Below are 25,135 nucleotides of genomic sequence, written 5' to 3'. Positions count from 1 at the left end.
GGCGCAGCAGCGCTGCCTCCCCGAGCGCCGCCTTCCCCGCGCCCCGCTGCTTCTGCAGCCCTCTCCGCCAGGGATCAGCCGTGTTGCTTCTCCGCTTCCAGGCCGACACACCATCCTCCCTTTGCCCTCCCTCCCCGTCTCCCTGCTTATTGCAGTGCGTAAACTGACGGAGCAGAGGCAGAAATGCTATTCCTCCGGCTGTGTGGTATATTCAGGAGTGGGATTTGGGGAAATGCACTTGCTTTTATGCTTCAAATATTTTTTAATTTCTCAGCAAAGGACTCCAAAATATTTTACGTGTGTTTAGGTGTGAGAAATGTTTGTGCCGTGTTATATAGGCTATAAAAAGGGCTTTCAGGCCATCTGCTTTTTCCACCCTGTGGGTGCCTCTGCACAGTTATGGATGTCCAACCACCCCTTTTCTGTCTCAAGAGAAGAGGACATTCGTGACAAAATTTGAATGCTGTTATCTCAGCGCCTGCTCTCGGCTCTGCTTACAGTCATCCAAGAGAAGAGGCACTTGCTTTGCACAGTCCCTCTCCCCAGGCAGATGTCTGACACAGAAGAGATGGGATTTGCTCTGCAGAGAGGCAGACTCACTCGGACATGCTTACATTACAGAAGTCCAGAAGACAGGTGAGGTCAGAAGACACCTCCCTCCTCCCAGATGACTGCAATGCAGATCTGATAAGACGTGTATGACTGACATCGTACTCGCCAGCAGCCAATGCATCTCACAGTTTAATGTCTGACACATCTGGAGAGCAGCTGGAGATGTGCACTAGGGATGGCTGCTAAGCTGATAACTGTGTGTGGATATACACCATCCCGAGCTTGCTTTTTCATGGACATTTCTGTCACTGATCTCTCTCTTCTTTCACTGACGACCTCCAGCTCCACTTACTTCCTCCTTTGCTGTTCTGCAATGAATTTAAGCAAAATGCTCTGTGGGAACCACACAGGCATCTGCCTGAATTGGCTGTCTGTGTAGATCATGGAGGATGTCATGCAAGAACGGGCAACGTATGCTACAGGCCTTGACAGGGAGGAGGTGGACAAGACCTGCAAGGTCAGTGAGGCCATTCTCCAGCTCCCACTGGCAAAGCAGCCTTGTTCCCAGTGGCGTATGATCCTGACCAGTTTAGGTGACCCTTGTGCATGGATCAGCACCTGATTTTCTAAAGGAACTCAGTTTGCAGACACAGGTTTCTTGATTGCATCAGGCAGAAGCAAAGTTTTATTAGAGAAATTTTTTCACCAGCAGGTACAGTAGTGATCCTGACTAAAGCAATTTCTAGAGATTACAGCATTACAGAACAGAAGTAGCAGAACAGAGAAGAAGGTGGCTCACAACAGGCCCCTTTAGATACATGGCAAAGCATCGCTGAGTTACTTCTACTTTCTCTGCATAGAGGCGTGCAGTGAACATCAAGTGTTCTTGTTTTGTCTGTGGGTTTCTCTGTATGTCATCTTCTAGTCCATTCCTCCTTAATCACAAATTCTCCTGCAGGTCACTGGAGAAAAAATATAGCAGCATTATTTGATTGGAACAGAGTTAAAATCCTTCAAATAACAAAAATTTGGTTTATGTAGTGCCCTTATTTCAAGAATACACTCTTAAATGAGAGCAGTTGGCAGACAACGCAGGAAACCCCAGAAGTCCCCTAAATAATTGTGTTTTAATGGGAATTTGCACTCGCAAAGTTACAGATTTGCTCTTCTTTTCACTCCTTCCAGACTTGTTTGCTAAGCTCTGTTGGCTGTCTTCCTTACTTCCACTTCCAGATTTTTTCTTTATGCCTCATTTCCCTAGCTTTGTCCTTTTAGTCCTACTGCTCCCTCTTGTCTCTCATTTGCTTTCTGCTGCTCCATATTCAGTCAGAGCTCTCTTTAAACTTCTTTCTTAGTGACACAGCCAATTTAGCACTGTAGTTGGATCCATTGTAGCAGATCATACCTGCAGCATAGTAACTCTCTGAGAAGATACCAATAACGTGTCCTAGGAGAGTGTGTTGTTTCCTGGCTTTATTACAAAGGAACAAACTGAAAAAAACAGTTTTCCGTTTGTGGAAACATGGCTCTTACCTTGTATATCTCCAGTCTTGCAGGGTGGGACTTGGGGCTGGCAATGGGAAGATGTAGTTGTAGTATAGGTGTGGCTTGTCCTAATGACTCCTCCTCCTACACCAGTTCCTACTCCGATTCCTCCTCCATGACTAGTGGGATAAATTTGGTGAGAGAAATAGGGAATTTTAGGACTTTACATGACACTGCTGACTGACTACATGACACAAAGTCTCAAACTATGTCTTTTATAGGGGTTAGGGTATTTTACATTGCGTTCTTTTTTCATTTTCAGAATTGCTTTGCATTTGTGCCCTCCTTTGGCATGAAAATGCAATGCAGAGCTTTGCAATTAATTCTTATTTTGACAGTTCTCTCCCATCTTACTATAGAAAAGAGATTGTTACGAATGCTAACATAATACTAGTATTTGCAATGTTGTAACGAGCAGTTAACAGATTTGGTTTCTCTGCTTTGCAAATCCCAAGGAGTGACATTTAGTTCAGATTTAAATGTTCATCACAGTAAAGTTGCTCATAAGACAACTTTTTCATCTCAGTGAAAGCATTAAGATGGACTAAAGATTTTTCGTATTCCCAGTCCGTAATACAGATCTTTGATATTTTCATTTATTCATTTATTTAGAGATCTACATACATAAGGTCCTGCTGTCCTCCTTCCAACAAGCACCGGTAGGTCTGAATCTCCTGCTCCAAACGGCACTTGACGTCCAATAAGGTCTTGTATTCTTGGTTCTGGCACTCTATTTCCGCTCTTATTTCAGCCAATTGCTGCTCCACGCATGTGATCTGGTTCTGTAGCTCACCAAGGAGGGTGTTGTACTGGCACTCAGTCTCAGCCAGAGAGGATTCCAAATTATTTCTCTGATAAACAAGACAACCAAACAAAGAAACAACATTCATTTAAGTGTCACCCTGGAGGTTATTATTTCCAGTGCAGAAATGAAAGAGCTATTCACCACCATTGTGCTGGTTGGTAGGTCTGGCTGTTCATGCTAAGAAATCCAGCAGTAACCACGTCACAGCTGTAAGTAAGCTCACCACCCACCTGGCTGAGCTGAGCTTGGAGATCGATTTCCAGAGCTTGCAATTGGCGTCTCAATTCGGTAACCTGGTTGTTGCACGTCTCTACCTCCTGACCGCTTGTAATAACCTCCCGATTCACCTCCTCAATCTGAAAATCACCAATCCAGAATAAAGAGCTTCAGAGAATATCTGTGTAAATTGGACTGGCTGTTACAGAAGCAGAATGCAGTGAGTAGCTAACAAAAAGAAAAGTGAGCAGGGCGAGTTCTCTGTGCACTGGGCGTTAACCGCCGGCTTCAACTGCTTGCTCTTTTTACAAATTGCATTGACCTCGTGGCTATTAAGTGTCTTTAATCCAAATGTGGAATATCTCAGTTCCAACAACACACCACAAGGCCTTGCGGCAAATGCTGCTGTTCCAGATGGGACATAACAAACTGGTCAGACAGGCCTGTGTCTCCTGTGGAACACAGGGTATAATGAGTGCTGATCTCGGGCTCCACTGTAAAGGAAGAACTGCTTATTGCCTCCATGTCTGTTTTCTGAAACACTCCTGTGCCCTGAAATGTGCGTGTCAGTTTGTTTCACCGCAGGTGTGTGTCGCTTACCTTGCACTCATACCAATCCTCAACTTCCTTGCGGTTGCGCGCTATCAGTGTTTCATACTGGCATCTCAAATCCTCCAAGATTTGCCTGAGATCTGGTCCAGGGCAGGCATTGACCTCCACACTCACGTCTCCAGTTGATTGTTTTCTCAGGCAATTCATTTCCTGGAAATATAACCCAGATCAGATGCATACTGGCTTTTGAAAGACAACGCAGAAGAGCAGAGCTTGGTGGCTGAGAACAGCACTCCTGCGAGGGGTGCCTCCCACCTGTGGCTGTAAAGCGCTGGAAGATGGTGCAAGTGTTTTCCCCAGCAAATCTGTTGGGTAATTTCTTTCCTCATCCGCTGGAGTCAGCAGCAACTTTCACCCCCCTCTGGCACTCCAAGGGCCAGCGCAGCCCCGAGAGCCACAGCCGCCTCTCTGCCAGAGCACCACCCACGAGGTCTGAACCCCAGAAGTGTTTGATGGGAAAGCTGTGGCGTCAAAGTGGTTGATCTTTACTTTTAAATTTAGAGCACATTCGTGTAGGCAAAGTTTTACATCAGGGCCGTGGTGCTCCTAGGGAAAGGGCAGGACCCTACCTCCTCGTGGTTCTTCTTCAGGCAGCAGAGCTCCTCCCGCAGCGACTCCAGCTGTGCCTCCAGGTCAGACCTGCAGAGAGTCAGCTGATCCAGGACTTGGCGTAAGCCATTAATGTCAGCCTCCACGCTCTGGCGCAGGGCCAGCTCCGTCTCGTACCTGGTTGGTGCAAGAAAGCAGAAATTCAGAACGGTAACATCTCACATGCACTCAGTTTATGCAAAGGTCTCCTTTCCCAGCTACCTGCTCTAAACTGTATTTTGTTGTGTAAGCTGCATGCACTGTGCGTTAGATTTATGCACTGCAGTTGATGTCTGTTATGTGAAAGCTTTTCTTCCTCATCTATTTTTTTCCTGCTCCTGATCACTGTATGTCTGATACCACTTATTCAGCGGCATTTATGGTTTGCTGATCCCAATCTGCACTGGTCTGTGATGGAAACGCACGAACTATACCACTAAGGGCCACTCCCTCCAATGTCGGTCCCCAGCCCTCACCGACAAACACTGTTGCCAAATGTTTTACCCGAGAGCACTAATTAAGGGAGGGCTGGTGACCTAAAGCAAAATGTGTTTCATCATTCCATCCTGTCCTAATGTGGTGTTGTAGTGAGACTTGTCTGAAGTGTCTATAATTAGTGCACTGAGACTCCACGAGTAGGATGGAAGGGAACAGGGAGGAGGTAAGGGGGTTCATCTACACAGGGGGGCACTCACTTCACACGGAAGTCATCAGCAGCCATCCTGCTGTTATCAATGTCCAGAATGATCTTGTTGTTATCAATGGTTGCGCAGACAATCTGGAAAAGAGCAGACCATGAGAGATGTCTCACTTCTCTCTGCTGTTATAGTCTATAGGTGTATCTAGATTGCATTTAGGTAGTAAGTCTTCACAATTTTCTTTTTCTGTTACCTTCTTACTTAAGTAACCTTGTTCCTTGAGCAGAGCAATTGCAGGAGGTAGCTTTGCCTCCTTAACTCACAGTCAGTAAAGAAAAGAGATTGACTGTGTAGAAGTTGGGAGTTAGAGAGTTGTGAGATGGGACTTCCCGGTTTCAAGGTCTGAAGGCAAGTTCTAAAGATGCTTCACAAAGAAGTGAACCTCAAGAACCTTCCTTGAGACATTTAGTCTCAGCTGACATTCAGGCTGGCGTGTTCTTGGCTTCAAGCTTAAGGATCTTCAGGGAAGATAGTTGGAAGGTATATTTAAGCCTTAAGATCAGCCATAACTTTCATTGTGGACATACTAGTATCAGGCTTTTTGTGCCACTGCAGCAGTCAATTTTAAATCCTCAACTTTTCTCACCTAGAATTTATAATGCTTCATTTGATGCAGCATTTGATATGTATGTTTTGCTCTTGTTCTATAGTTCTCCTTGCTTTGCTCTTCCTACTGGGCTGACACTACTACATTTCCTCAGAGCACACTTGGTAATATCATATTTATAATTGTATAGTCAAAACACAATGGAACAAAGCATCCTTTTCCTTTTTAAGAGTGTTATCCCACCTGTATCACCTTGCAGCATTAATATGCACCCACACTCAACAATGTCATAGGGGATCTTGCCAAAATTCATGTTTGCAAAGACATTTAACAGCATCAAAGTTACCTCTAACAATTTCAGTAGGTTCAAAACACAAATTCAGAAATAAGCTTTAAGTAGAGGAGGAACAACTGAAAAAGGGGATTACCTGATTTTGAAGATCTTCGATTTCTTTGTAATAGCAGCTGTAGTCCCGGGGCTCACAGGAGAGGCCCTGTGTAGCATACCACTCTCTGATTCTGCATTCCAGTTCAGCATTTTCCTTCTCCAAGCACTTCACCTTGTCCAGATAGGAAGCCAGGCGGTCATTGAGATTTTGCATGGTGACCTTCTCATCGCAGGATGAAAGCAAACAGTCGCCACCAAGACCACCAACAACCACACCGCCTCCAAGGCCAAAACCAAGGCCATTGCCATAGCAGTTGCCACCTCCATAGCTCCCACCAGCCAAGCTACCAACACTCAGTCCCCCTCCATAATTCACTCCACCGCAGTAACTCCTTCCAGAAAAACCTCTGCCACTGCCTATCCCATAGGAAGAAATCCGTGCTCCACCACCACCACCAATGATACAGCTGCCACCACTGCTCCTGCCTTTGCTAGACACAGTAATAGTCTCCTTAATGTTGCAACTCATGGCGACAGCGGCTGGAAATGCAAGCAGAAGCCCAAAGCAAGATGCACAGCTTGATATTAAATCAGACTGCGAGTTGTCCGTTGCCGTGAAACTCTATTTATACCTTCCACAGTGGGTGTCACCACTGTTTCTTCTTCCCATAAGGCTGGCTACTCTAGCCATTGGTGCCAAGAATAATTTCTCAAAGGGAAGTTTCCTTTCAAGAATCCTGGTAGACAAGGAAGATACTTTACATGTCTCTTGCTAATTTCAAAAATACATTAGCAATAATGTTTTATGAATCATCAGCTTTTTGTTTATGATGCAAACTTTACAACATTAAGCCAGGAAAAACACTGTCCTAAATTATATACCAGGAAGAAATCATTAAAGGTTATTGCATCAAAGAGCTCTTTATCTCTCATTAATTTATTTTCATTTTATTTTGAGTTGAATAAGCAGTTTTCATGCAAGGTGCTGATGTTGGAATATGTAAGATGAAAAAGAAAGAATAAATACGAAGTTTGACTCTCGAATGATGTATGAGGAATGATGTAAGAACTTTGTGGAAAGATCAGAGACACAGAGATTAACCTTTAAGTCTCTCCATTGGCAAAATGACAACTCCAGAACACTCTGCTACGAGACAAGTGAGACCGTGGAGTGATCTCTTAATGGACATGGATGAAAGGTTCTTCGTATATGATCGCGGCTCTCCAGTAATTCACAAAGGATTTGTTTCTTTATGTGGAGAGTGCAAAGTAAGGTAAAAGTACTTTAAATATTTCCTGTTGTTCAGTGAAAGATATTTCTGCAGTTTTCATCATTATGGATAGTGATTGTTGCTGGGGAAGGGTGGGTGTTTTGAAACAGTGGATGGGAGTGGAAACATCCTATGGGCAATTTCTCTGTCAATATGTGCTGCATTCTAATAAGAGGTTTGGGACTACTGTCCTAGGAAATAAAAAGACAGAATTGCTGATAAAGCTGGCAGAGCAATTGTTGCCCAATACAGTTCTACACTGGCTTGGAGAAGATGGATTAAGTAAAAACTAGAGGTTCTTCTCTATCACTAATATCTCCAAATCTTAACTAGGCAGAGAAATTAAAAAGTAAGAATCCTTTCACTCTTCTGACATCAAAATTCAGGCTAAGCTCATTTTCATGAGATGTTTTGCTAAGACTCAAGAGCAATGGCCTTCTCTCTGGGACAACCTGTTTCTACTGGCCGTTGAGCAAGAGACAGGCATTCCACAGCTTTCTGAAACTAACCGTTCACTGTAAGAAATTCTCCAAGCCTGCTTCACCAGGGAACAAGCGAGATCAAACTCCTGCTCAAATCCTCACTCTGTGTCAGGATTGTGGATTGGAATAGCTATTATTATGGCAAGTAAATAATCCCATTTACTGAAGGACTGAATTATCCCAGTATTCATGGATTTGCCCATCATTTTATTGCTCTTATCCTTATTTCTGTTGAAAAGATGCCTCCCCTTATCTCTGCACCCTTGGATGTTGCTTATCCACTACAATGAAAGCCAGCAGCATTCCTGTGATATCTCCAGCAGGCTGGAGACAGAGGTGTGAGAGACTTGCTCAAAGTGATTTACTCAAAGACAAAGAGCACGCCTCTGGCAGAGTCTGCAGTTGAAACTAGGTCTCCTGTATCAGACTGCAGTGCCTGAATGTCAGCCTGCCCTTCCTTCCAAGTTGTGCTCCACTCAGTCCCTAAATACAAAGGAGCAAAGCTCAGAATAGGTAAAAACTCTAATAAAGTTATTGTGTATAGGAAGGAATACCTGGATTTCGTTACTAGGACTGGAGAACATAATTGGAGTCAGGGTGTGGTGGTAAGAATAAACCGAAACTGACGTAATATTGCATGGCTTGAAGCTTTGCCTGGCCTGCTGTGATTCTTCAGGAGTTTCCCAATAGCTGTCTGCAGCAAGCATCTTTTCTGAGTGAGCACGCATTCCTTCCTCTGCTCCACAGTTATCATTTTAGCACATCAGAATAATGCAGGCAGAAACACGGAATGACTTACTCCTTGTGGGAGTGGAGGATGTCTACATGCCTATTGCAGTAATTATTGCGGAGAGCAGAGAGGATGGCTCCTGCTCTTCTGTGATACATTGGTCCCCTGTGGGCCTGTGGCTTTATCCATTAGATCCACCTCTTTCTGCTGCAGGTCTTCAGCAGGCACCTTTGCCCAGGATCCTCGCATGGCACACGCTTTCTCTCTTTCTTGCTATTTTACCTTTTTGTCTTCAGGAAATGGGTGCACTAGTTAAGCTAAGATAAAATTAAATAATTGTTCTGAAGACCTTAAAAAAATAAATTAAGCTTTCCCTGCTATTTTCATTCAGTTATTTGAACTCATAAGCTTCCTGGGTCTGTCTCATTAGCACAAAGAAATATGGAGATCTCATGGAAATGTAGTTTCCAGCCCAAGGTTTGCAGCTCCATAATTTGCAGCTCCTTAATATATGGGTTGTTTCCAGGGTGTTTTCTGCTGGGGAACTGTTTATCACAAGCTACCTTCTCATGAGCTGCTTTCCAGACGCATCCCAACTTGTAGGTCCACAAACAACATCACAGTGTCTTAAGAGCTGAGTCTGTACACCCCCGGGGGCTTTCCAGAGGCATATTCATAAAGTCTGGATCATTAGAGTCCTTCTGTCCATGTCATTAGGTCTCCTTCACCTCTCAGGAATTTAGGACAGCTCCTTTGTGAAAGTGCATGCTTTGCACCTGCCGGACCTGGTGGGAAGGGTGGGAAGGCCTTTGATATGAATAGAGGGAATCAGGTGGAGCAGCTAGATGTCAGCAGCAGTTAGCAAGAGAAGGAGACCAGCCCAGACCTGGTGGGAATCAGCTGGGGCTCCCGGAAGAAAGCGGCAAGCTTTTATATATTGTAGGTACCCTAGAGTTTCCAGAAGACTGAAAACTGGAAGAGTGTCAGTACAGTATCTTTATATTTTTAGAAATGAGAGTGCGAGGACTGGTGGATTGGGAAGGATTGAGGCCAGAGAAGGGCAGCAGTGGGTTATCTTACTGTCTTTCTTTGCACTGAACAAGGCAGGAAAGACAATGGGAAAAGAAAAGGGAAAGATTTCCTTTCCGACTTCTTCTCAGCCAGAGCTGTGAGAACAACTGGGATATACACAGAGGAGTCCAACCAATGGAAATTTGCCATTATAACCATGACAAGTAACTCTTTTGATCTCTTGTGAAGCACTGGCCTTACACGTCTACCAAGAGATTTCTGCATCAAGTCTGGGACTTTCTGTAGGACTGGAACTGATCTTTAAAGAAGACTGATGTAGAGTCTCGGTTTAAAAACTTCTAACTATGGCCACTCTTCTGAGTCGTTATTGCAGTTGTTCCAGTGCTGTATTTTCTTATTTTGCTCTAGACCCTGGATACTATTCGGTTTAGTGTCTGGTAGATGAAATAAAAGAAATACCACTGAGACATCTTCTCTCCATGGTCTTTAGAGCAGGAGAAGGACACCTTTCACCTGCTCACTGATACATTAACGATTGAGCTTCTTCAGACACTTGCTACCTCTGGGCTTGGAGATGCTGCTTTCCTGGAAGGTTTCGGGTTGTGTTAAGTCTATTTCTGTAGCTACAGAGAAATTGGTGTCTATATAAAAGAACTGATGCTAGAAAAGTGTGCCACACTATACTGTATATATGGTCCTGAAATGTTTTTGTCTTTGTACCCGTTCTCCTCCTCCCCCGAGGCTGGCTGTTCCATAAGCTCCAGCTTTTGACAGAAAGGGAGTAACCAGGAGTTTTGCTTTGCCAGGTCATCTCATGAGTGAATATGACTCTTTCTGTAGTAGCCACATCGCAGTGTACCAGAAATAACAGCAGCCATATCCAGTGCTGCTGGTTTAGCTGTGAACCTGCAGGGTGGAGTGGACATGTAAAACCGATCACTGCTTGGTTTTCTGGACCAACAGACAATTTAATCCTCAAAATACCCTGTGGCTCATAATGACTTTTAACTGAAAAGTCTCCAAACCCAGAATGACTCTGCAAGCTCACCATGGCCGTTTCCCATGGCTGCACCCACCAGAAGTGCTCCAGGGCCCTGAGCTACCGAACTGCTGCCCTCGCTTCTCTAGGCAGGTCAGTGTCAGGACGCGTGCACACTACGATGCCAGTCCACACTGACTCAGCGTCAGCTACACGGCTGCTGTTTGAGGCACAAAGGAGGGAGTGATCTTTGCCTTGATTACAAGGTTTAAGACATAATGGCTCTGCGTATCCAAAGGCCCTAGCTGGCTTTTTTCTCCATTGTATTCTCTGTTGAGCTGCACTTTTTCAACCCCCCTCCTGCCCTCTCCAGTTCGCCAAAGAAGGTATGTTTAATGTAAAGATGATCTTTCAAAAGTTCCTGATGTTCAGGTTGAAACTCTTTGAAATGGAAGGATGACCAGTAAATTACTCAGTCACTATGTGAAATAAACTTTTTGCCTCCAGTCCTTTTCCCAATGGGAAGATTCCTATAAAATGAAAGGGCTAGGTCAGAATATAAGCCATGTCAGCAGAAATTGAATCAGTTGTGGAGACCAAGATTTCCTCTTCATCTTAATCACAATCCCCAAGCTGGATGATGAAGTATGAGCGGGCACAGCCCAGATGTGTCAGCACTAGACTGGGGCCGAGGTAATCTGTCTCCAGATGTTCCATCACTGACTTTCAAAATTTTTCTAAAATTGTGTTTTAGCACAATGTTGTGTGGGAAGCACACAGGCTTCTGCCTGAATTGGCTGTCTGTGTAGATCATGGAGGATGTCATGCAGGAACGGGCAACGTATGCTACAGGCCTTGACAGGGAGGAGGTGGACAAGACCTGCAAGGTCAGTGAGGCCATTCTCTGGCTCCCACTGGCAAAGCAGCCTTGTTCCCAGTGGCGTATGATCCTGACCAGTTTAGGTGACCCTTGTGCATGGATCAGCACCTGATTTTCTAAAGGAACTCAGTTTGCAGACATGGGTTTCTTGATTGCATCAGGCAGAAGCAAAGTTTTATTAGAGAAATTTTTTCACCAGCAGGTACATTAGTGATCATACTACTGGTTAACTCCAGCAATAGTCATGGTGGTTGGGCACACGCAGCAATACAGACTGGAAAAAGCAAATAGCAAAATAAAGCAGAATGTGGCCCAACGCTCTGCTTATCCCGCTGACACATTGCTTAGCATTGCTGAGTAATACAAAAGAGCACGCTCCTTGCTCTTTGCAGAGGCATACAGTAAATATTCTCTCTCTTTATCCATGGCTCTGCTTCAGGGTTCTCTTGTTGGATATTCTCATTTCTCTGTTTAATCACAAATCCTTCTGCAAGGCACTAGAGAGATCAAAGGAAACATTACTTTGTTTATAGCAAAGATAGATTCTTTCCCACACTGTCATTCTATACACGTGATCATTTCACAAGCCAATTCAATTAGAATTTCAGAAAAATACTGTCCCTTCCTGGAAAGGTCTGATTGTTGCCTGCCAGTCAGGCAGATGGGATTTGTAGCTAGCTTGAGCACGGTTTGCCCTTTTACATAAAAATGCCAAATGGTGGAAGCTGCAGACATTGCACCAGCAGCAATCTGGATGAGGGAACAGCATCACGGTCCTTGCCACAAAAATGCCCCTGCTCACACTCATTCTCCTGGACCAATTGTCGCCATATTTCTTTCCTTCTTTTTCAGTTTGGCTGAAAGTTTGCCCCTGAAATAGTACTGGTAGTTTTCTGCTAGTATTCCCATGATTCCTGCTTTTTTTCTGATTTCTGGGCGCTCTGCTTTCTCCTACTCTTTCCTTTGTCCCAGATTTCATGTCAGTCCTTTCTCCATGTTCTCTGCAGCTTTCCTGCCTGCTGACTCTCTCCTTCTCCTTTCTATCCCTCTTCCCCCTCCTCCCTTTTTGCAGTTCTCATGCTTCCTAGCAGAGTCACAGCTCCTGAAAGCACTTGTAGCCATTCCTCTCTGGACTCCCATCATGTGTTTCCCAGTAGCCTCACAATAAAACCTTCAAATAGCACCTGTAAGCTATGTGGGAAAGACCTTTGTTGCTGCCTGTCCTTGTTGCATTAGAATAGAGAAGACTCTGGAAATCTTGCGGAGTGTTGCACGTCTTACCTTGTATCTCCGCAGCTGCACAGGATGGCATCTGGGAAGATGAAGTGTAAGTATGGCTTGTTCTAATGATACCCCCTCCTCCTATTCCACTTGTTCTTGCAACTCCTCCTCCTAGACCCGAAGACTGACCAATTCCTCCTTGCTGACTAAGGGAACAGAAAAATAACATTTTAGTGAAGGAAATGTCAGATAAACTAGAACTACAGTTTGTTCGTTGTCCCTACTGCCTTCAATCTGTTTTCCTCTTTGGCATGAAATTGGCAGAATATTGCAGTGACCTTTCTTCTTGTGGCAATGGCTGGCACAGGGTGAGGAAGCAGATTACCAGGCAGCGAGAATAGGTCAGTGAGGGTGAAGGAGCTGTGCAGTGCCTCCAGCTATTGCTCACTTTGCTTTTAGGTTAAAATACCCAGGACACAGGTATTTTATTGTATCGTTTTGTGTGTCTCAAGCCTGCTTACATAAGGTCCTGCTGTCCGCCCTCCAGCAGGCAGCGGTATGTATGGATCTCCTGCTCCAGACGGCTTTTGACGTCCAGCAGGATCTTGTACTCTTGGTTCTGGCACTCCATTTCTGCACGCAGATCAGCCAGTTGCTGCTCCACGCATGTGATCTGGCTCTGGAGCTCAGCAAGGTGGTTGTTGTAGCGACACTCTGTCTCAGCCAGCGAGGATTCCAGGTTGTCCCTCTGAGGAGTGACATGTGGCACGATACAAATACAGGCATGAGAAACACTGCATTTAACTACAAATTCTTACGTCAAAGCATACCTGTGAGACGGCTGAGCTTTACACCAGCTCACCACCCACCTGGCTGAGCTGAGCCTGGAGATCGATTTCCAGAGCTTGCAATTGGCGTCTCAATTCGGTAACCTGGTTGTTGCACGTCTCTACCTCCTGACCGCTTGTAATAACCTCCCGATTCACCTCCTCAATCTGAAAATCACCAATCCAGAATAAAGGTGTTCAGGGAATGTGTAATATAAGTCAGATTAAGTATTAAGGAAAGAGCAGAGAAGCTAGCAAAAAACATGAAATGAGAAAGGTTTGAGTGAACTCTCTCATTCTAATGGAGTGTAAACCCTGCTCGTCATTCCTCTTGCTCTTCCAGTAGTACTGCTGTCCAGTTCTTCTCACTACTTACTGCTCTGTAAAGAGCTCCCACCTCAAGTCTCACTAACATGCAGCAATTCCTTTCACCCCATGAAAAGGACGCAGAGTGGCAGTGTCGCCTGTGTCAATTTCAACCAATGCTGAACACTGTTACAGTATGTTGCATGGTTTTAACATGTAATAAATCACTGTGGAACCATTGCCTGGGTGTCAGCCTGGGAAAGTCAGAGCTGAGTAAATTTACTCGCCTTGCACTCATACCAATCCTCAACTTCCTTGCGATTGCGTTCAATCAGTGTTTCATACTGGCACCTCATCTCCTCCAGGATCTTCCTCAGGTCTGGGCCAGGACAGGCGTTGACCTCCACGCTCACATCTCCAGTCGATTGTTTCCTCAGGCAGTTCATTTCCTGGAAACAACACCCAGATCATGTCATTTTTTAAAAAGAAGGAAAAAAACTGAGGGAGCTTTGTTCCCCTGTAGGGAAGAGCAGAGCCCCTGGCAGGGCCCTCTCTGCTGGACGTTCGCAGCTCCTAGTTCATATGTGTCATCTCCATTAACCACTTGCCCCTCCATAAGCCAGCACCCCAGGGGTGGGGACCACGGAGAGGGAGGGTGATGCACCCTGCATGAATTAACGCTTTTGACACGAGGGGGCAGGACCCTCCCGCCTGGTGGTTCTTCTTCAGGCAGCAGACCTCCTCCCGCAGCGACTCCAGCTGTGCCTCCAGGTCAGACCTGCAGAGAGTCAGCTGATCCAGGACTTGGCGTAAGCCATTAATGTCAGCCTCCACGCTCTGGCGCAGGGCCAGCTCCGTCTCGTACCTGAGGGCGAGAAAGAAAGCAGGAGAGTGTAGTCAGTGTCTGACACTTTTTTTTTCATCTTTCTTACAGTATTTTCCTAACTAGCCTCACAGGACGCTAAGAAAAGCGGTCTGAGGCTTGCTCCGTCAAATCTGCCCTCAGTCTGCCTTTTCTGGAGCTTTTTCACTGGGGCGGAGGTGTCAGTCACCACGTTTCTGCGCTCCAACAAGAAAAAACAAAAGCTTCCCCTTTGAAAGACACCACGTGCCAGAATGGCAGCTCAGGTGAACCCACACTGCTCCCTGTCTGTGGATCCCTCCTGCCTTCTGAAGAACCCTAATCTCCACACAAAAACATCTCATTCTCCCAGATTTTCCATCCTGGAACTGCCACTCATTAAGGCAGCTCTAGAGGCAATGGATGAAAGAGCTTTTCTACATAGCCTCCAGCCTGTCCTGACCAGAGGATCATAGGAGACCTGTCTGGGAGCTCCTTCTCACCGGCTCTGCGAGCGGGAGTGGAGTGACCGAGGAAGGGGACAGCTGTGTGCCAAGGGGTACTCACTTCACTCGGAAGTCGTCGGCTGTCATCCTGCTGTTATCGATGTTCAAAATTATCTTGTTGTTGTCTATGGTTGCGCAGACAATCTGGAAAAAGAATATTCACTCCTGAAGTCTCTTCGCTGCATCCTCAGGCTCAAGTGTCCCCATTGACCGCTGCTAGCAGACCTAACCTCTTTCTCGCTCTCTTTTTTTTTTCTGTTTTAATATTGGGTAGAAGGCGTGGGGGAGGTGAGGAGCGTGGCAGTCACAGGGGTGAGTGTTAGTGAAGTACGGTGGAGGCACTAAAATGCTAAAATACGTGGTTCAGATGCAGACAGTTAGGGAGATATAATTAGTGTTGTCCAGCACCTGCCACAGTCCACCTAACCCTTTAAATCTAAATCTTACTTTCATGGATAAGAGATTTAAAAGCTTTGTTTCAAGACTTAATTATAAGTCTGTCTCATTCTGTCTGTTTCCTGGATTCTTTTCACTTTATTCTTCTTTGTGCGTTGACATGATAGAATTTTTGCCAAACCCACTTTGCAAACTAATGTTTTTAATTTTAAATTGCATACTCAAAATGTTTTATGGCAATGCTCTCTTATTCTTATTTTTAATTAGATGTCCTGTATTTTCCAATTCTGTATGAAAGAGTAAACTTGTAAAAAAAAAGGAGATAATGTTTAACTGGAATTCTGCAAGACTGATGACAGAATAATATAGATTCAGGCAAATTAATGTGATCCATTATTTATTTCTCTTTTAGTTGCTTTCTTGGCATATATCTATTTAAACACCTTGGCACAAACCTAATTCAGAAAGACTACTGAGCCAATCCAGATGTATTCCATGAACATAACATTTTCCCCTTTGAATATATCTGATGAATAAAAGCAATGGAAACAGTCCAACACTCAAGGTTTTTACCTTTGAGCTCTAGGGCTTTCTACAGGCAGTTGTTTTAATGGCTGTTTATAAAAAGCATTTTACAACAATGAAATGTTACTCTTGATAACTGCATTAAGTTGTGAACCGACACTGTGGGAGAAGCCTACAATGGAGAAAGCAGCTGAGAAATTATGTTACCTGATTTTGAAGATCTTCTATTTCTTTATAATAGCAGCTGTAGTCCCGTGGCTCACAAAAAGGGCCCTGCTTGGCATACCACTCCCTGATTCTGCACTCCAGGTCAGCATTTTCTTGTTCCAGGCACCTCACCTTGTCCAGGTAAGAAGCCAGGCGGTCGTTAAGGTTCTGCATGGTAACTTTTTCATCACCAGAAAGAAGAATGCCATCACCAGCAAAACCCCCTCCAACTACCCCTCCACCAAGACCAATACCAAGGCCACCTCCAATGCCACCGCCAAAGCGAGCACTGCCACCGCTGAATCCAATGCCTGAACATCCTCCGAGGACAGCGGCTCCTAAGCCACCTCCATAGTTTCCACCAACCAAACTGCCAGTGCTCAGTCCTCCTCCATAATTCACACCACCACAGTAGCTTCTACCAGAAAACCCTCGGCTACCACCTATCCCGCAAGTCGTGTATCTTCCAGAAGAGACTGAGGAGATCCGTGCTCCTCCACCACCACCACCGCCACCAATAACACAGCTGCCACCGCTGGTCCTGCCCCTGAGAGAGCCAGTTGTCTGCTTAATACTACAACTCATTTTGAGGACAGCTGCAGATCCAACCCAAAGCCCAAAGCAAGATGCACAGCTTGATATTGAATCAGACTGCAGGTTGGTTGTTGCCGCAGATCTCTATTTATACCTTCCAAAGGGGGTGTCACCTATAGGGTGTTTCTTCTTCTCACGGGGCTGGCTAGTCTTGCTGTTTATGCCAAGAATAAACAGCCCATAGGCAGTTTCCCTCTAGAAATCCCAGTTCACAAGGAAGATACTTTACATGTCAGCAGCTTATTCCAAAAAGTAAAATAATGTTTTATGAGTCATCAGCTTTTTGTATGATGCAAACTTTACAACAAGTCAAGAAAAAAAGTTGCCCTAGATTATGTACAAAGAAGAAACATTGGTATTTATAACATCAAAGTGCCTTTTATCTTTTATTAATTTGTATTTATTTTATTCTTAGTCCAATAAACATTTTTATATCACATGCTATGGTAGAGCCCGTGGAACAAAAATGGGAAATGAATTTAAATTTTCACTTCTGAAAAGTGTAAATAATAGTGACCGTAGTAGTGAAAAGACCAGGAATATCGTGGTGTAGATGTCTGTCACCTGGCACAATGACAGATATTAGGTCTAATACATGCTTTACTGTGAGATTTCTTAAATCACTGGGGTAATTCCCCCGTGGGTTTAGTTCCCCATTTGTGGCTTACATTTCTCTGGTCATGCAAACACAAGAAGTCAACTTGCTCACAGTCTGCGAAGATCAGGCCTGCTAAATGTTGGAAGTCCCTGTTTATCTCTGTGTCTAGATGTTACACAGACTTGATGTAAGCTGAAGTGTATGAAGTACCTCTCTGAAGTTATTTTTCAATTGCTTTAATTGCTGTCCATGCTGCCTCAGTTTGTGGCGATCGTAGATAAAGAAAGAGATGACAGGAAAGGGAGTATCCATGGGCGATGATGTATATATATATAGTTCCCTGGATGGACTGAGATGTGACCCTGCAGGTCTTTGCCATTACTAAGATTGTGCTGAGCACAAAATAAGAAGGAGAAAAGCTTTCCGCATTTCTTAACCGAGTTTGTCAGAGTAATAGCAGGCATTAGCACAGCCTAGCTAGTCATGGGAGCACGATCTCCAAAACCAGGCAAGCAATAGCCACAGGAGCGTTCAGAGAACTGGCTCCGCCAGTGCAAGTATCTTTCTCCAGCAGACTGCTGTAATGAGAGGATATTCTGCTCTCCAGGGGACAGAGGCTTCTGTTCCCTACAGGGTGGAATTTCCAAGAAACTCTTACTCACAGGTAACCTTTGACTCAAGTATGTCCATGTTTACAGGAGCAGTTGTGATAAATCCTCTTTGGCGGTGAGTGTGACACCTGACAGGGAGCTCTGAGAGCAGCCATCACCTCCTGACAGAAGGGCAGAGAAAACCTACACTCATACGCTCAGCCACCTCTCATTTACTGGTGGGAAGGTGTCCTATGTGTGCAGTTAGGTGGCTTCTGTCACCATGGTAGGAGAGTGTCCCCAAGCATACATAGATGTGATCGTCTTCTCACCAGCATAAGTTAGGACTCTCCACTCTCCAGTGAGATAATTTATTTCTTTACCTAGATCAGAAATGATAAAAAGACGCCTACCCAAGGCTGGCAGCATCCTAGAATATTCATTATTTGGATGGTTCAGTGAAATAACTTGCTCAAGGACAGAGCCGGAGTCTGTTAGAGCTCAGATTCCTAGCTAAGACTGCAGTGCCTGAAATACAAGTCCATCCTCCCCCTAGAAATAGATCCCCCGTGCTCCCCACACAGCCTAGACTCACAATAGTGAAAATCACGAGCAAAAAGGAGGACAGGGAGTAAATCTGCCTTTCATTCATTTTGAGGAATTTACTTGAAGACAGGGTGTGGCTGTAAGAGCCAACAGAAATTAATATAATGCCTGGATTGCTTGGAGCTTTGCTTCTGCTGTGTAGGTTTTCAGAAGTTACCTAATAGCAATCTACAGTGCTCTGGGTTGAGGTTGCCTTTCTTCCCCTTTCAGAGTCTTAGGTTTAGGAGGAGACATTGCAGATACTGGACATTTCTTTACAGGTGGGCAAGGAGCACCTACACCTACTTCTTTCAGCAGTTACCTAATAGGAAGAAGGACTAGGTCTTGCTCTACAAAACAAACTGGTTTGCAGCATTGAACAACCTTTTACGCATGTCCTGGCTGAAAGGTCCACAGGCTACTGAATCATATTTTACCCGTGAGGATTAGAAATGATCATACAATTCTTCCAAAGTACTCATATTTGGGATATAATTGCATTCTTTGGAGCTTTACTGGGCTCCTGCCAGTTTCACTGGGACATGGAACATGGGACTGATGCAGCAAATGCATCCAAAAGCCAGTCCCTGACTAACCAGACCGTATTTTAAAACCAGTCTGATTTTTTCTCTCGCTCGTGTGCTGGCTAGCTGCAGCTGTGTTTACTGGCAGGTGGGCAGTTTGCTCGGCCGCGTGGCAGTTTCACTCCAGGCAGTGTGGTATTGCCCCGCTCCTTACGACCGTGTCAGGGCTCCGAGGCTCGGCACTGAGACCTCACCACACATCGGGCAGAGGCGTGTGTGTGTGTTTTTGCTGGCTATATGGCTCTCTGCTTTCTCTAGCTGTGAGCCACCATCTTGCTCTGAAACATCCATCAGTGCCGGCTTTTTTCCCCACTGGACTGATTTCTTTACCTCCACTTTTGTTATTATTTGTATTCCTGTAGCCTAGGAGCATAGCCTTGGGGCAGAATAATGCATAGGAAAGGACTGTGCAAGTTTAAGACATAAAAATGTCCCAAAAGGATTTACAACCTAAATGTAAGACAGGAGGAAACAGATGGTTTCATACAGATGGAAGTAAATGAAGCAATGACAGGCTATTAGCCAGCGTGATTAGCAGTGGTCTCAGCAAAATGTCAGTGCAAACGCTGCTAAGTCTTGTGGGCATTATGGAAAAGACAAGAGATCTGAAAGTGGACGAAGAGGTAATAAGTGTAAATATTGACACATAGTGATGGGCAGCTCAGGAGGAGGCAGGAGATGTTACATTTTCAAGTGATGTTGTGGGCAGTGGAGTTTGGTCCTGTGGGAACTGCGACCATCCCGGTGCACAGCCTTTTTGCAAAATGTCAGCCTGTCTCTTCCACGCTCTGCTCGCTTTACTTATCAAAGTTGATAATGTTTTCTTGTGTCAACTACAAGAGGGTGTGTCTAATTTGACAGAACTTTGCTTTCATAAGCATTGCTTCAGTGATGTTTGTGCAACCACACTGGAATATGATTTTATCTTGTCACTTGTAATTACCATTAATAATTTGCATAATAGCCATTAGGCACCACTTATTAAACATTTCTTTGATGTGATACTGAGCTGGCTCCAGACCTCATGCTCCCATCTTTCAAATGCAGACCATGACTTTTTTCTGGTGAATGACTCATTGGTTTATACCACCATGTTTAGCAAAATTCCTGTAAGGCAATGAAATAATTATCACAATGAGTTTGGTAACAGCATGATCCTAGGTCTTAAATACGCCTCAGAGACCAAGGTGATTACTCTGTTTCGGTTTCTTTCTTGCTGACTATTCACATCTTCAAACTACCTCTGAAGATTTGCTAGCGATGAAGTAGAAGTTCAGCAGAACATGGAGGTGGACAGAACCAGATTTCTTCCTACTGAAGCTCACAATCTTCCCTGATTCATTTTGTGAAGGGTTTTAATTTCCTTCCAGCGCTTAACAGATGATGACAGTGCAGCCAGACTTCCCAGCATTTGCATCTCTGGAAGCACTACTGATTATCATGGCAAAGAAGAGTACAAAAGAATTTGTATTAGGATAGATTGGAATACTGATGGGTGAACGAAACTGCAGCAATTTCACTCCTGCATGGACAGCTGAGTGCAGCGCAGGTCAGGAGGAAAAACAAGGCTTTAGCCCGCGGTCCCTGCTGGCAGAGCCGCCTGGGTCAAACCAGAACCTGACAAGCAGAACTGGAGTATTCAGGTGCTTCCTGCACTCAGATACCGTACAGTGGTACAATGGAGACAGCCAGCCAAAGGTGTAGGCCAGCCAGAGCCTCCCCAGAGTGTCTCCTTTTTATCTTTATTTCATACTTCTACTAAAAAGTCTCTTAATTTCAATACACTTTCAATATGTGGTTCATACTGGCAGTTTAAATTATATTATTCAGTGTACTGAGCTGAGAAATCTCCTGCTTGATTATAGTAGTAGTTTACTCATCTATATAATTCTTTATAAATGTTACACAAGCTACTAAACACAAATACAAACCCCACAGATAGTTACTATGGGTGTGAGTGAGACTGTACCTGTCTGCGTATTTTATAAAATAGAATTTTATAGAGAAATTATAGTTTATACATCACACCAGAATATGGCCTACTATTAAAAAAGCATAGTGCCTATAATCAGGTATAATTGCTTGTGCGGTGCAGTCCTTAACTCATGGCTGATTTCCAGCATTGGCAATTTGCAAAACTAGTTGTTTTATTTCTGTTTCTTCACTGATGTCTTAAACCTCTGGCATGTTCACTCCTCAGGGATTTTTTCTGATGGTGTTGTAATTCACATGTGTCTGCTCTCTCTGTAAGACAGAGACCATATCTGCTAGTGGAATCACAGTATATTTCATCTACTGGTCGTGGTGCTGATGATAGCTTCTGCTTACTAGCCTGAGTGCTGATATAACTCCCCCTCTTCTCTCTGCAGCACCCACCCTTGTGCTTTTTATCCTTAGATTCTTCTCCAAATCTTATACCTTCAGCCTAAGTCTCTGACTTTGAGATACTCATTCATTCTTGCTTTACAAGATTTGCACATTAGAAAATAAAAGAACGCGCTCTTACAAGCTGCCGTACCTATGTGCTAGTGTGAGTGGCTGTGTATGCGGAATATGACAGAAGTTTGCCTGCAGGAGGCTGCAGCCAATGTCCCAGGTCACTTCTTGTTCTGTTGGCCCATGCACTGCATCCTCTGCATTTCATTTATCTTCTCTTTCCCATCTCTTCCTATGCTGTTTCCACAGTCATCGTTTCCCATCACTGTCCAGGTTATCAACTCTTTGGGCAGGGAAGACATCTTTTTATTTCTGCACTGCATTTAATGCGGTCACCTTAGAGGTGCTGTGTAATCACTGAGGCAGGTTAAATAATACTGAAATGCACAGTATAATTAGTGTTGCAGGAATAAGAGATAGAGAACTTAGTAGAGAAAGTATTTAATACAGAGCCTTGTCCAGAAGCTCATTAGAGCAATTACACCCCCCGCAGGGCTAACAACTGTCTCTCACTTGGACAGAGACTGGGGAGAGGCCATCCCCCAAAGGGACAGCTGGACCTGGTCCCTGGACTGCTTAGCCCCTGGCCCTCTGTGCTGGTGCAGTCATCTCCGTAAAGACATGATGTGCCACATGGAGTTGAAAGCTTAGAGCACGAGAGGTGACATATGAGCAGACAAGGCTTTCTGCAGAGCAGAGGCTCAGAGCAAGAAACAAAACTGGCTACAAAAAGTCCATCTTTGTGTGATTTTTGCCAAGAGAATAGCTGTCTGTGGTTAAGCTTTGGCTTGTCCCGTGTTGTCATTCCAGAAACGTCTGAGCTGTTTCTTTCTTTAGAAATGGACACTAATTAAGACTCATCATATCCCCTGAAGTCTTCATGTTGGAAGCCTTCACGTTAGACCTCTGTATAAGGTTAGTCGTCAAACCCCATCCAATATTTCATTACAGAAAAAGAAAAAGAGCTGCATAATGAGGAGCAAAGATTGTAAGCACCATTCACCGCCTGTCTGACACATTTGTTAGGTACTGCTACCAGTAAGAAGGGGCAGGCTGGATCTTGAGTCTTTCTTGCGCAAGCTGCAAAATGCAGTTGTGTTCCTGAATGTGTTTGTAATTCCTTTCTCTGTGGTTATAAAATACCAGCATCTTTTTTTTCTGGCTGTTTATTGTATCTTACTTTTAAAAAAATTCTCTCCCACATATTAATTTGTCTCACCCTTTTATCTTCCCACATGTTGCCAGCTGGTTCTTCCTGTTTGCCTTTTTTTTAAATCCATTTAGAGGTTCTTTATTTAGCATTTTCTCTGGGAATTGTTTTCCTCCACCAGAAGGGTGTGTCAAGTCCAGCAGAGCCTTGCTTTCAAAATTACTACTTCAGTATTATTTGGGAAAACTTGTTGTTCTTGATTTTATCCTGTTACTGCACATTCATAATAACTCAAAGGTGTTGTGTATTATATTTTATTATATTATATTATATTAGCACACACCTACTTTAATGAAAACTCGATTTTCGCTCAGAAGTCTCTTTCAATAGAAGATTGTCAGTCAGACTGCCTCAAAACTCCTTCCCTGCACTCTGTCCAGCCTCCCTGAATGTTTCTTTCCTCCTCACCTTTTACTTCATGTCTTAGCTTATGCTTCCTCCTCCGGACATTAGCCAATGTCCCTTTCCACAGCATCAGCTGGTCCCTTTCCTCCATCCTCCTGCAGCTGCCCCTCCATCACCATCCTGCAGCCATTGAACTCAGCAGGAGCGTGTGGCAGATGGGAACACTGGTTATTTTTCTTTTTTCCTTGTAATGATTGCTTTGTGGATATAGATCAAAGGTGGATTTCTAACCAAAGGTATATAATAAATATGATATCATATCTGCGTAACAATTTTTTAAAGACTTGTATGGTAATTTACTTGTAGAAATTATTTCTCAGGTTCAAGGTTGTGTCAGTAGTAGCGAAGTTTTATTAGAGACAAGCTTTGGTAGTTGTTAGACAACTGACCGCAAAACAGATTAGCCCAAGTGAAGACCAGAGGTTGGATCAAAGCAGTATCAGAGGATGAAGACAGCAGGCAGCGTGGGTGGCAGGAAGGCAGCCGTTCTGCAAAGTCCCTTCCGACTGGAGCTATAAGCAGAACTGAGAACTGTCAGGTTATTTTTGCCTTGCTTTTTCCAAATGGTTTGTTCTTCAAGAGACCTCCTCAGGGGGATGTGCAGTGGGGCTGGCAGGGAAACTCTCTTGTCTGCAGTGACCTGCCGAGGGAGAGCAAGAAGCATTACTTTGTCAGGGGTTTCATCTGCATGCCATGCCTTTCTCTTACATCCCCCTTGCTCTTGTACTGACCTTTCTTTTCCCTCTTTTCCCTAGCTTGCTTAATTTTATATGCTTGTTGAAAGACTCGTGACTGACTGATTCCCGCTGCCAGTTCCTCATTTTCGTGTTGTGCTGAAAGTCTTATTTAAACACTTTTACTACCAGTAACCCCCCAGTGTCAAACATATTTTCTATGCATAAGTTTAGAAATGCCCCATAGCTGCATCCCTTGCCACTGCTTTCTACCATAGCTTGATTAATCCCCGTGCTCCACCACCAACAGCCACAACTGCAATCCTGCATGTCTGACTCCATGCACTGCCTCTCACCAGGAAAAAGAAACTGTCTCCACCTCCCAGAAACCTTCTCTTCACCACCCAGAAAAACCTGGAGATCTCTCATCCTCCTCTTCCCCAGGTACACAGCAGGACTAAAGAAGCAACTCACAGTCACATTCACAGGCTTCTGGAGGACACCTCACCTTGCACATCCTCACCCAGAGCGCACAGGCTTAGGGCAGGCATGGCTGACACAGACTGGCTTTAAGCCCACCACTTCTTCCAGCTGATGTTGCAGGGACTCCTCTTCCCACTGGCCCTCTGTGGAAAGGAGACAGCTCTGGTAACATTCACGCCCTGGAGATCTGCCCTGTGACCTGGAGCTACTCGTAGGGTTGGCTTTCGCTACGTCTCTTCAGTCACTGTTGGCCATTTCCCCTTTGAACCATGAGAGTCATTAAGAGCAACAATTAGCACATCCTCCATCCTGCCTGTCTGTTGAGAGCTGTTGCTTTTCCATCTTGACACACTCAGGATTACCGAGGCTCTGAGACAAGCTCTAACATGTCATTTCATCCATTGCAACTGGCATTTTGGAACTGATTTTTCGTGTAACTAATTTAGGACTGGAGAGTCCAGGAGAGTCCACCTCAGGGCACCACAATTAAAATACCTCTTTTTCCAAACTAATGGAGCGGGTGGGTGCTCAGGCCGGTTATGTGTGTATGCAGCCATTTATGAGATTAACAGCATGCCTCACTGTTTCAAAATCTCAGGCAATGGGAGGCAGGGAAGAGCCAACTGTTTTGCATACAAATTAAATTTCCCAAAACTTTAATTAAAATTGTTGTATGAAACTGAAAATGTTTAGATAATTTATTGTTTCAGTTAATTTAACTGCCAGTACCTAATCCTGTCTAGCTGTGGCAAAGCCAATAAAACTCAGTTAAATGACAGCGTTCATCAAAGACCTTAGCCAGCTCACAGTGAAAACCGCCCT

At 44.5% G+C, this 25,135-nt stretch overlaps 2 protein-coding genes across 2 annotated transcripts; both read right to left on the bottom strand.

Moving 5' to 3' along the window:
• Window positions 1-1,413: 1,413 nt before the first annotated feature.
• On the bottom strand, window positions 1,414-6,528 carry LOC104071502 (keratin, type I cytoskeletal 19-like). Its single transcript, XM_009579064.1, has 8 exons — window positions 5,992-6,528; window positions 5,014-5,096; window positions 4,300-4,456; window positions 3,719-3,880; window positions 3,133-3,258; window positions 2,722-2,948; window positions 2,086-2,216; window positions 1,414-1,514 (listed from the first exon to the last, which is right to left on the bottom strand). The coding sequence occupies exons 1-8, from the start codon at window positions 6,478-6,480 to the stop codon at window positions 1,489-1,491; spliced, it is 1,401 nt and encodes a 466-aa protein (XP_009577359.1). The 5' UTR covers window positions 6,481-6,528; the 3' UTR covers window positions 1,414-1,488.
• A 4,941-nt stretch (window positions 6,529-11,469) lies between these two features.
• On the bottom strand, window positions 11,470-16,739 carry LOC104077730 (keratin, type I cytoskeletal 19-like). The gene is made up of 8 exons (XM_009579065.1): window positions 16,155-16,739; window positions 15,088-15,170; window positions 14,390-14,544; window positions 13,967-14,130; window positions 13,416-13,541; window positions 13,068-13,294; window positions 12,607-12,752; window positions 11,470-11,822 (listed from the first exon to the last, which is right to left on the bottom strand). The coding sequence occupies exons 1-8, from the start codon at window positions 16,737-16,739 to the stop codon at window positions 11,797-11,799; spliced, it is 1,512 nt and encodes a 503-aa protein (XP_009577360.1). The 3' UTR covers window positions 11,470-11,796.
• Window positions 16,740-25,135: the final 8,396 nt, after the last annotated feature.

Source organism: Fulmarus glacialis, unplaced genomic scaffold, assembly GCF_000690835.1.
Source record: "Fulmarus glacialis isolate BGI_N327 unplaced genomic scaffold, ASM69083v1 scaffold46525, whole genome shotgun sequence".
NCBI lineage: Eukaryota > Metazoa > Chordata > Aves > Procellariiformes > Procellariidae > Fulmarus > Fulmarus glacialis.
The sequence above is the reverse complement of the archived record's forward strand: the minus strand, read 5'-3'. Positions and strand labels throughout refer to the sequence as shown.